At 39.9% G+C, this 12,931-nt stretch overlaps 1 protein-coding gene across 2 annotated transcripts in view; it reads right to left on the bottom strand.

Annotated features, from left to right (window-relative positions):
- The window catches only part of lpgat1 (lysophosphatidylglycerol acyltransferase 1), a 65,750-nt gene that overhangs the window by 33,113 nt on the left and 19,706 nt on the right, over positions 1–12,931 (bottom strand). For both annotated transcript variants that reach the window (XR_015125072.1, XM_086264489.1), the window contains exons 3-4: positions 5,466–5,584; positions 3,369–3,464 (exon numbers count right to left, since the gene is read on the bottom strand). Coding sequence is in view for 1 of the 2 variants with exons in the window: in XM_086264489.1 (XP_086120615.1) it covers positions 3,369–3,464; positions 5,466–5,584 (215 nt within the window). In the remaining variant the exon portion in view is untranslated. The remainder of the gene's footprint in view (positions 1–3,368; positions 3,465–5,465; positions 5,585–12,931) is intronic.

Genomic DNA, 12,931 nt, shown 5'->3' on the forward strand with positions numbered 1-12,931 from the left:
TCTTCCTGTTAAAAGGGCGTTCTTTGGTTTCCCTGTCACCAAGAGCGTTGCTCACAGGGGTCATAGGCTCATTCTCCCTATCTCTCTAATACGGTGTGTACCTTACAAAGCAACCTGAGATGGCTGGTGTTGTGAACTACTGCTAAATAAATAAAACTAAATTATTACAGGATAATATTACATTTAGATTTGGGGTTTGATGTGACTCAATATTCAGCAGCTGAATTTATAAATGAAACTAATGTACTCCACCTGTCTCAGCTTTGTTTTAGCTACCCTCCCACAGGCTTTAGTCAAGTATTTACTCACTTGCCAGTTTATCGGGTCCACTGAGATAAACTAAAGCAAACAATAGTGCAGCTCTAAATGACACCATCTTCATAAGGGTTAAAACTGGGTTAATTGAGGAGCCATTGCGCTAGACTAGATAAGTTCTTATTACCACCATACAGTTTATAGTCCAATATGGCCTAAAATTCATATCGCGATATAATTTGAAGCATGTGTGGTAGCGATAGATATCACAATATATTCTTTTCTTCTATATAACGTATTTTCCACACTATAAGGCACACTTAAAATCCTTTAATTTTCTCAAAAATCAAGAGTGTGCCTTATGTATGAATTCTGGTTGTGCTTACTGACCTCGAACCGATTTGGGCGTGCAGAAATCTGTTAAAAAATGTTTTAGTACAACTTTGGTAAGCTGCACTGTTTGATGGATTGTCAGAGCATTATGGCTGCCGTAGTGAGTTGCTTCGCGGAGTAATCTGTGTCCAAAACTCAGTCCTCTTCAGGTCCCAAAGTCAAACAAACACTAAGAGTTAAAAACGATCTAAATTCTTTCATCTTTAATTAAATCATCAGCGTTGCTGCTTTATCGGGTGTAACAATTAAGTTTAACATCCAGGCATCCATGAAAACATAATTTATTAAATTTAACGGAGTTAGAAGTTAACAGGAAGTTAGCTCGCTAGTTTACACCTAAACATTTCATACCATGTTCTGACAGAGATTTTTGAAACTAATTAAAACGTACAGCTCTGCTACCACTTCCAATATAAATGAAGACAGAAGACTAAACAGCAGTGGCGTTTGCAGGGTTACTGAAGTTGGACTACCTGGTATATAATGTTGTGCTACATGATTGCTAGCGACACAGCTATGTTAGCATAACATTAGCACAGTGAAGCTGGAGGATGAACGCCAACTTTTTTCCCACTCGATAAAAGTTAACGTGGGGGGTTCTGGTGGTCAGGGACAAATGCAATCACATAGCAGGATGCTATACACGGGCCAAACTTCAGTCAGGAGAACAACTGAGATTATGCATCCACAATACAAGGTTAGTTATTAATATACTGCAACAACACGGGACAAGAACAGCTGCAAGAGAATTCAACACTAATGAATCGATGTTACGGAAGTGGAGGAAGCGCAGTTTTTGGCTTTCCCCATATTTCAAAAGTGCTTCATCTCTTTGCTGTGACTGTCGCCCACCATAATTTGCAGATGATAATGGTTTTAGCCGCTGTGATGCTTTCGACCAAGACAGGCGCAGCTTGATGACATCGTCAACATGCGCTATCGCGATAGAGCGATATAGTCAAAATCTCTATCGTTGGCCAAATTTATATCGTTTATATCGCCCACCCCTACTTTAAGGAATGGTGGATTGTGTTTTGCATAACAATGTCTGAGACACGTCTGGCAGCCTGGGTGGACAGCAGATGCTCAGGGTGGCCGGGGCAGCTGCTTGCTGCACTGTGTGGATGTGTGAAAGATTCTGAGGAAGGATGTCAAGAATGCACGCGCAGGAATGCCAGAGGGGACTTCAGAGAGAGACGAGGGCGGCAGAAATGACTGAGCCCGCTCAGACTTCCTACTACGGCCTGTCCAGCTGGCTGTTAGCAGGCTCGGGTTGCTTCACCCTCGGCACGGTGGCTCATGTGAAATTCCACGGCAATGCATTTCCATGACCTAAAAAATTTAATTCCCTCTTGTCAGGGCATTTCTGCTCAGCTCAGAAAGTGCAACAACAGCATGATAAGCGTGAGGAGCGTGGGAGCCTTCTCATTCAACAAAACAAATGTGGATCAACACAGACAGCCCCTCAGCAGCGCTTCTGTTTAATATTAAGTCATGACCTCCGAGATTTTGTCCAGTTGGAAGCTAGTGCCGTTTAGGTTCACCGGCTTTATTTACTCAGTGAAGTTAAACGTGCTGATTTCTAACATCCAAGGCAACAAATGTTTATGTAACCCGATAAATGTTTATTACATCCTGTGTACTCTGGGACACAGGGGTACGATAGTCTGGGTGATGAATATGAATATATGGCTTCAATTTCATGACTGAATGCCTATCATGAAAAATCTGCTTTGTCTTTAGAAAAACCTTTTTAAAAGCTTATTTTTAGTCAGAAATAATGCAACTAAATAATACTATTGCAGATCACTACATTATGTTTCATGACTAATCTACGTTCACTAGATGTACACCTCTTTTTATATTTGCGATTATTTTGCAGTCTTGCCCCTTCTTCTTTGCTGTCGCATGCCTCTCTGTGTGTACTTAAGCTTTTGCATTTGTGTAGCCCGTCCTCTCTCGTGGTTTTCATCATTGTGATATCAAGATGCTCACGTCCCATTTTTTGGTAAAACTTGGAAATTGCCACAATATAGATGTGCTGTGCTGTTGTAGTTGATATCTAATAGATGTCCCCTTGGTTTTGTGTAAGTGTATCACTGACACTAATGAGTTTAGCACAAATCTTGCCTAAAATTAACCTCTCAAACTTGCATGATATTCCAAGAATTCCCTGGCCAGTCAGAGCCCTGTAGGATGTGTGTGTAGTCCTGTCAGAGCTCTGCTTCAGCTGCCCCCACAACAAAAGAGCCCAGTCTGACCCAGAGGGGCTCAGCAGGCCTCCCACACCACTCTCTGCTGACATTTTCCCCTTCTCGGGACACCATGGCTGCAGGAAAGCCTGCTAACATATCTGCTGTCCAGCTGGAACAAGCAGATGGATAGCAGCTTCACTTGTGGACAGCGCAGAAATAACAGGCTTCTAGTAACTGGGGTTTAATGAGATGGGTTGCGACTTCAAAGCTCTGTGGTTTGAACTCTCAGAATTTCAGGGGAAGAAAACAAGGTGTTGACAAGTGTGGAAAAACAGACTTTTATCCTTTGGCAAAAAAGTGTTTCTGCAAGCTTTGAGGCTAATATGCCAATTAAAAAAAAAAAAAATAGGCTAAGAATGTGAAGCAGACTGTGTTAATGCTGACAACAACCAAAGAAAAGAAAAAAAACATATTAAAGTCAAAAGTAAAGATAAAAGTAAGACCTCCAGATTTTGGGCTACTTACCTGTCTAATGAAGAAGTCCCCATGGATCAAGGACACTAGGCCAAAGTTGGTGTATTTAAACACGTGGTCCATCAGCCACATCATTTTTCGTACCACCTGCAAGAAAGAAAAAATTCAATAATCATTTAAATAAAAAACAAAAAAAGAAATTAAATAAGCAGAGTTTACGTGAACAGCACAAACTGATGCTGCCCCTCTGAGTATTTCTGCCCTCGTGACCTGCACCCATGTGGCTTTGGCTTACTGTCCTTTCAGTGCTAAGCGGATAAAGTGGGCCGGGATGCGGTTGTTGAGGCGAATCATGTCATCATGTTTGTGCAGTGTAGCTCGGCTGCCCCGATCCAATGCCAGCTCTCGGCAAAAAAAAAATAAAAAAGGGAAAACAACAACACTGCCCTCTGCATTGATTTTTATAGTGCTAGCCAATTAACAGGAGTCCTATAAGAACGCAGGCATGACATACATTTAACTAAACACATGTTGACTGAGGTTAGTTATTACTCCTGGAGGAATAGGTGTGCATGTGCACTGACATTACACTTCCCTGTATGTTTACAGTGATCGGTGTGGAAAAATGCAAGAGAGCCAGCATCTGCACACTCCCATCACTATTGCTCTTTCTCAAGGAGATAATAAACACATTCCCCTTAGTGCTATGAAAACTCAAAGCATGAATCTATTAACACAGTACAACAGTAGTTTGAAAACACTTAACGCTGGAATTCACTAAACATCACTAAGAATTTATAGGGAAAATTTCCTGTAGCGGTCAAAAACAATTTTTATTGTGACGTTAGCAGCGGACTAGACAGGTAAAATTGGGGGTGTTCCTGATGACTAATTTACAAGTCAAGCAACATCCACTCATTTTCAGCATCCTCTGTTCTGATCGGTGACCAGCTGGTTAGCCTCAAGCATGTCCACTGGTCTGTTTGGCAACACACAAACAAGTAAATAGTTGCAGGGTTAGGAGAGTTCACATCTTGGTGCCATAATTTATGCCATTCTGGCAGCAGTTGTTGACTGCGCACCTCACAGCCACATACCAAATCATGTTATCATGGAAGCTCCTCACAGCGAGTTAAAACACAAAGTTCCAAAATTAAATCGCAGGGGGATTCACAACAAAAATGACTGAACTATCAGATTAGATCTATTGTTATAATCACTTTCACCCAACTTAACAAACACATTTTAAAGATGCTAACAGAGGAAAAGTGCCTAAAAATAAAACTAACCATCCACCTTGCCACAAGCCAGCAGCCTCAACATAAGCAAAGAAGTGAAAACATTGAGGGAGGGGACAAAAAAAGGGAAGATATCCTGTTACCTGGCGGAATCGAAATGTTGCAACTACCGGTAACTGGCATTTGTTTTTCCTCATATAAATCTATTAAACCAACTTTGGCTTGCTACGGTAAAACATGTCAGGTAAAGGTGAGCGTGGAGTAACTTACTTACTATTATTATTTCACGAAGTCACAAAGAAAGCCTTAAGCAGGCAGCACGAGTGTATAGTATGAGCTTCCTGCAGCATTCATTTTAACAATATTTTTTTAAAAATCCAACTTTAGCTGTTTTATGTGTTCATATAATGTCATTTTGATCACTTCACAGCTGGAGTTCTCTAATGCAGTAATCAAAAGGGCTGTTCAAAGTGGCCGACTCCTGTATTTGTGTTCGAATCAGACTCACAGCAATCATTTCAATGAATAAATAAATTAATAAATAGAACATGTTTTTTATTTATTTGTTTATTAAAGTGGTGTCCCACTGCACACCACTGTGTGTCCTCGCTTTCCTCAGTTACTACAACAGAGGTGAAACGTTCAAAACTGGCATGATGCACAAAGTCAACAGCCACATTAATGTGAAATGCTTAAGGATGAATTGAGACAAGAATTATGTTTCCAAATTAACATAATTTTAGCCAAAAGGCTTTTCAGGGTGATGTTTGTTCTCACAGGAAGAGCCCGCAGGTCCAAACGTCCGCACTGCTTTTTGTGTAAAGATGTTGACAGTGCATCCTTAACAGTGTTGCACACTTTCCCCCAAGGGGAGGTGACAAGAAAGCAACACATCCCTGTCCTTTCTTACCGTTCCCTTGTCTTGCAGGCACATCATGAGTGTGCACACATCTCCTGTTGATTGGTGGTTGACGATGACCATGGCTTCTTCCTCGGAGATCGGCCGCACATCATCACCCCATTCTGTTACTGTGAGACCAAACAAAAAGACACATGCACTTTAATGAAAAACACGCTGTGCAAGTACTACTCTTCAAACCTTTGGAGCTTTAATGGAAACAAAGTTTGTATTTACATTAGTTTTCACTAAACCTCCTGTCTTTCTGCAGTGTAACATCTTAAAGTGATGTTACACTGCAAGATGCATTATTATGCCATGGTAGAGTTGGGCGATATGATAACGATATGTATTGCGAAATAACTTTTCCTCGATAGAAAAGTTAAACTATTGCGATGGGCCTCATCTCTCTTGTCCTCTTAACAAAAACAGCCAATCCAAATTAAGTAGCGCAGAGCCGAACCAATCACAGCCGCAGCGTCACGTCACGTGACTTGTTACGTGCCGCACATGTGTATTTGTTTGGGAAGCAGCCAGCGGTAATGGAGGAAATGAGTGTGCCGACTAGAGAAAAATTTACCGAGCGTGACCGAAGGTTACCGAAGAGAAAACAGATGATGGTTCCAATGCCGGAGAGATTGTCGAACAGAAGAGCCATAGAAGTTCCGTAGTGTGAAGGTATTTCGACTATTTCAAGTCTGACAAAAAACAGAGTAGCGTGCACTTTAAATTGTGCCGAAAGCAAGTCTGGAAATACAATAAAGCGGTGCAGCTCAATCTCTGACTGGAAGCGCTAATTCGTCATTCGGCTTTTGTCAGACTAAAGTAACTGTTAAAACTGTTTGAAAAGCTCAGCTATACAACAAGGAGAGCTTGAGAATTTCCTTTTAGTTCTCAGTTTATTTGATATTGACAAAAGTTAGTCAATTTTGTCTGATCTTCTGTAAAACAAACTAACAAACTAAGATTTATTGTGCTTTAGCAGCTGCTTTTTGTGTAGTTTGCAATATTTGCCTTTATTTATCTGAAAAAGTCTCATGTTCCTTAAGTACATCTACCCTGTTGAACTTATTATGGGAAATAAATATTTAAATCAAAACAAGCTGCTGATTATTTCACATTTTACTTGTGAGCAACGGCACATTTAAATCTTACAAATATAGTTATTTGGCTTATATCGTGATATATATCGTTATCGCCTGAAATGAAAAAACATATCGTGATATGAAAAAAAAAAAAAATCTTATATCGCCCAGCTCTATGCCATGGCTTATCTGCCTCGCAAAAGGTTCTCTTTTATTTCAAGTTATTCGGACCTCCTCAGACTTTCTTACTTCTCTTCTCTCCATCAGTGGCTGTTACTTATTTGTTGTACCAAATGTTTTGTGCAAGTTATTTTTCAACACTGTGATGAACAGCTGAAAGAAGCAAAACCCGGGAAATTAAGATCAATTAAGATTAATTTGTCATTTCTGTAGGACAAACGGGGGAATAAATAAGAACAAAAAACAAACAAAATATTGAAATTGATGAAGGCCCAGTTTTTTTTTCTGCAATTCTGAAAGGAGTCTCCAACTTGTTGCAGGCAAGTAGCTGTCTTCCACTCAAACTGTGGCAACTCAGGTAATCTGCTAGCAACCAAAGCAATTGCAAGCAGAATTTCCATGGAGCACGGTATAGTTAAGCAACTATTAATACCAGTCATGAAATGCATATTTTTCTTTAACGACCAATTGTTGTCAACTGGACACCAACTAGTCTCCAGGCCTGTGTGACTAGAGCCTAACACACATCCTGCACACCCATTCATACTGTCATCACTCCCCTGAAGTATCACATAGAAACCTCAATAAGTAATTATATATGCCAAAGTTGTAAGCTCAGCCTTTTTTTTTTTTTTTTTTTTTTTTTTTATAAACCATTTTTTTAAAAAAATCAAAAAAGCCAAACAATCATAAACCGTATCTTCAGAAAGTTTTTCCATTCAGGCACTCCAATTTGGAACGACCAAGCGGAAAAATGAATGTTTTCAATCCATCTGAAATTCCTGGTCTGCTTCCAGACACATCAGCGCTCACTGTAAACTGTTAAGGATTTAAAGGTATTAAGCTGAGAAATAAATACACACAGGAATCAAAAACGGTTTGTTTAAGCCAGGTGTTTTATTTTACCAACACAGCAACAACAGAGGGAGTGCCAAGGTGTCTCTATTAGTGAAATCCACTTTGTCTCTGTCTGTAGTTCTACCTCTGGTTGAAAAACAGAGACTGTATCCCTTGTTTCTTGTTCCTCTTGCCATAACTATTCCTCCACTGTGATAAACTATCAGCTATCAGCCTGATTTGCATACTCTCCCTACCTGGATCAGCAGGTTTATTCACACGTATCTACCTCCTAAATGGGCTCTATAAACATTTACACTGTTCTGTTAATGTGCCCAATGGGTCTAAGACCATGGCAGAGGTGCCTTAGATGATTACATCATATACAGTGGATTTTTATGAGTTTCGCTGTGCCGGATTAGTCATCACCGAACATGCATATTCATCTGAGCTGAAGGTAAACAATAAACTGTTGGTCTGTGGTTTGGAAATGAGGAAAGAGAAGTGAGTTTCAGGAAATGGTAGCACAGTCACTTTCTCTATGGACCTGGCAGAGCAAAGAAGAGGAACAGCCCCATTACAAATAAAAGGATGACTTTCAAATGCCGCTTTAATGATGAAAATGTTATTTTATGCAGTGTATGAAATCAGACTATGCATTTATTTCCCCAAAAAGGTCTAAATTATGATACAGACACAAACATTTAGTATAAAAATGTTATTTTGGGGGGGTGGTGAACTTTATTTTTAGTAATAAAAACAAAAACAACAACAACAACAACAACAACACAGCAAAATCTAAAATAATCATCAGGATATGTGTCAGACAGACAACATTGTTGTTGGTATGGGAACGCCCCGACAGAAATAACATTTTCATTTGGATAAGCAGAACGTTAGGTCTACATCCTGTTACAGAGCTGAGCCTTATTTGCATGTCCATAAATAATTCTTCCCTCCTCAGTGAAACCACGTAAGGAATCCATGTACGTCTGAAGGGAACCGGGCCTTTGTTCACCGTCAAACTGATATAAATAAGACTAAGCAAAATATAGCTGCAAGCTGCAGTTCTGTGGAACAAGTACAGAAACATCAAGCAGGGCACACTGCTGCACACAGGTACACCCAGGTCTCATCTACCCACAGAACCAGTCTCATCATGATCCCACAAAATGTTATGCAGATATGACTCATTATCTCAGTTTACAACTTTAATGCCAGATGCCACAGCCAGTGACATTTAGACATTGTGACAAAGTACATTTACAAAGAAATCTGATTCAATTAAAATAAATAATGTGAAATAGTTATGGAAACACTGGATAAATGATCACCCACTTATTGTTCAATTATGCCAATCGAAACAATTTCGTGTTCATAGCAGTAGGGCTGGGCCCTATCATACAGTTCACGATTATACCGGTATAATGTTGGGCAACAATAAGAAAATGAAATATCGCAATAGAATATGGGTAAAACGCGCACCGCTTGATGGATTGTCGGAGCATTACAGCTATCGTAGGCAGCAGCCTCACGGAGTGATACGTACTGTGCTTCAACATAATATTACCGTATTTTGTGTGTGTGTGTGTGTGTGTGTGTGTATAACCTCTTTTTAAGTTTTGTGGATATTATACATGGTTATGCTGAGGGTATGTCGGCCAATTTCCACTGGAAATGCCTTTTGGTTAAACTGTCAGCAAGGAATTTGCATTTGCACTGTTAAATTTTTATATAGCGTTACTGCACATAATAAAACAGCTGCTTGTTTAAGTGAAAATACATTGATGGGTTGTTGTTGTTTTTTGCACTAATAAAGTTGTGGAGTTGTAAAGTATTTTGTCTAGTGTCAATTATATCGTCAGTTATATCGTTATCGCAAATTTTCAAATGTATACCGTGATAAATATTTTTTGGTCATATCGCTCTACATAGCAGTAAGCACCACAACCTTCACAGGCGATGTAGCCACCATGTGCAACAGCACACCACAAAGAAAAGGGAAATTAAAACTGCTGTGGTTTTACTTGCATTAAAGTTTTAAAAATAAAAATCCAATGCCATACCCGTTTTGTTTTTTTGTTTTTTAAAATCAAATATATATATAATTTCTTTGTTTTCAACCATCATATTGAAACATGTAATACTGTGTTGCTCACTGAAGGCTGCAATAATGCACCTAGAATGCATTTTCCAACCACAAAAATTAAAATCAAATGCAAAACTAACTACCATGTGTGAATGATGACGTGTCTGAGATGGTGAGACGAGATGCTGCTGTTCAAACAGAAGAAACATGCAAAAACTCAGGCTGCTCCTTTATTTCCCTAAGGCGTCAACACAACAGATGGACCTTTTTTTTTTTTTTTTTTTGTTTGATTGCACATGCGTTAGGCCAATGTTAGCCACTGTAGTGTGGGGCTCGTGCCAAAAATAAAGTTGAGTGTAAACTGTGGCAGGTAAAGCTAACACAAGTCAAACAACTTTGCACAGTCTACTGAGAACAGATCGAAGAGTGAAATGAAGGTGGAGCACGAGGTGGTGTGAGCAGTAATGCGAGCGCTGTACCAGTCTATCATCGTAAAGCAGAGCCGTGCCAAAATGTAAATTTACTAGTTAACCTCCATTCCAACTATGGTTCTAAGACTGACTAAAAGACCGATGACTAAGGGACCGAGGTCAAAAATACAAGCAGCAGAAATTGGGTTTCTCTGTAGCATGGCTAGGATTCACCATAGAGATAAGGTGAGAAGCTTGGAATTGAGCCGCTGCTGCTCTGTGTCGAAAGGAGCTAGTTGAGGTAGTAGGGTCACCTGGGAGGTTTTCCATGTACACCCAAATAGGAGAAAACCCCAGATTAGATCCACAACTAGCTGGAGAGCTTACAACCAACCAAACCTAGTCTAAAATGAGCAATTCCACTCTGGAAACTAACTGAAACCAAACTCAATTCAATAAAGAAAATATAACTAAATAAAACAAAAATCATGAAGCCTTACAGATTATAATTATAAACCACCATGATTGTTAAATAGGCCTTTACTATGAGCTTAATGAGACTCGCTACTGTTTCCATGTAATACAATGTTTCTACCTGTCAAGTGTGATCTGTCTAACAATGTCCAGTGCTCGTCAGCGGCTATAGCAGTGGATCTCTTTCTGATTTACGTTGTCAGGCCTCTATACAGAGCATCAGGGCTATTTCACTACATTCACCTCTGATTGTTGTCAGAATACACAGGGAGCTGCAACAATGAAGGAAACATGGTTCATGTAAGATAAGGGCTGGCAACAGTAGCACTGCAGGAGAACACATGAAGCTTCCTCTCCACATTAAACACACTCCAGCAAGCTTTGCACATAAACGGAGCATCAAGGAGGGGAAAAAAATCCAGCTGGACTGCAGTAGTCTACTTGTGAGCCTTGTAGTTTGAGGAGGGTCTGACAATTTACAGGTCTGTGTATTGCAAATGTTGCGTCAGTTAGGCTCTAGGGTACAGAGTGACTGAGCTCTTCCTGTCTGTGGAGAAGCAAATTTCAGGATATAAAGATAGAGGATTTTTCCACACCAGTGCCTCAGATAATATCAGGAGAATGGGGTCAGGAATAATGTCCTTCCTCATATGTAGCACACAGGCAAGTCAATGATTTTCACACATGCGTTAAAAGCTCTAGTTTACTGCGCGCTGCCAGATACAGATGGATGCAAGACGTCTGGTTGAAGTTCAGCAGGAATAATGAAGACGAAGACGACGAAGAAGCTCAAATGACAATTTCTATACACATGGTAGCTTAGAGAGAAGACAGAAAGTGCAAAAGTGTTTGTGTTCATTTGGTTAAAACGGGAAGCTCACATTTCTTGTTCCCACTACTGTGTGAGTTTACACACACAAGGGCTACAGGTTTAATAAAAAGAGGTGTACAAAGAGGGAATTACGAAATCAATCTAATTTTTTTTTGTCATGACTAGTGACAAAAATGGAAAATCTCCATCTTTAAGATGAACTAAACCATTTTTTTCCAAATGAAATTGTTTAACAGAATTGGTCAAGAAATTTGACGGAGCAGAAACAAACGGGAGGTTAAAGGAGTCAAACGGAAAAATGACTAAACTGATAAACTGCCTGAGGAGCAAAACTGCTTCTAGACTGGAGTGGGCAACGTAATATTGTGCTGCAATTTTTCCCACTGAAATTTATGTGGCAAGCTTCTCCTTCTGCTGCTTCTTCTTTGCCCGAGACAACTCACTCTGCTTTTTAATGTAAAACAGCCTGAAATATTAGGGCTTCAACGAAGAGAAAAGCAAAACCTTTAGTTTTACTTTGCCTCTGGGTCTTGGGAACGAGTTCAGTGTTTCCAAACACAAGGTGGCGAGCAGTTGCTAAAAGCCAGGAGCTGCATCTTCAAGGAAGTCTTCAAGACACACTAATTAAAATAAACTCAAATAGAACTGAAAGCCTTCTTAATTGCCAATTTATCCCAACTCTATGATTCAAGACTAATTTTACCCAAGCAAATAAAAGTCCCTGAAATAAAAGTTTTAAATCTGTTCATTGTGTCACTTAAATAACAGGTGGAACCCAAAACAAGACTTGTGTGAAAAAACTGAACACCAGTCTTTGTTTGTCCATCGGTGTTCATTGTATTCAAACTTTGCAGGTAAAGCACATTGTTTGAAGTTCATCAGATGAGTAGTTCTCCTTTTTTTCTTCTCAGTTACCAGTGTTTCCTCTACAGTGACTGCTGCCTGCTCTGCTCTGTGTGTAGGAGGATGTTTATTTTTGGCCATCTTTATAAGGACATTTGATGCATTCCAAAGCCTCTTAGCAAAAGTTTAAGATAACAAATGAGTGCTAAACTCTTAAAGGTTTGTTTCAATTTCAGCATTTGTGAGTACGCTGGTCTGAGTATTGTAAATGCCATATAGTGATCAGCACATGGATCTGTGTGGACTACACTACACACGCACCCTTCAAGGAGACTCTGGAGAGACGAATCTCGTTTCTCCGTCTGGCAATCTGAGGGACAAGTCTGGGTTTGGCGGTTACCAGGAGAACGGTACTTGTCTGACTGCATTCTGCCAAGTGAGAAGTTTGGGGGGTGGGGGGGATTATAGCATGGAGTTATGTTTTTTAGGAGTTGGGCTTGCTCCCTTAGTACCAGTGAAATAATGCTTAAGCACATCAAGACATGTTGGACAATTTCAAGCTCCCAAATTTGTTGAAAAAGTTTGGGGATGGTCCAGCATGACCAGTGCATAAAGCAATGTCTATAAAGACATGGATGAGCGAGCTTGGAGTGGAACCTCTGTATGAATGGTCAAAATGAGTTGAAGCAGTTTTAGCTGCAAAGGGTGGGCCCACATCACATTGAACC

Source organism: Aulonocara sp. 'chitande type north' Nkhata Bay, linkage group LG15, assembly GCF_057382095.1.
Source record: "Aulonocara sp. 'chitande type north' Nkhata Bay isolate Kocher_YH1m ecotype deep benthic linkage group LG15, A_spYH_male_GT1.1, whole genome shotgun sequence".
Taxonomy (NCBI): domain Eukaryota; kingdom Metazoa; phylum Chordata; class Actinopteri; order Cichliformes; family Cichlidae; genus Aulonocara; species Aulonocara sp. 'chitande type north' Nkhata Bay.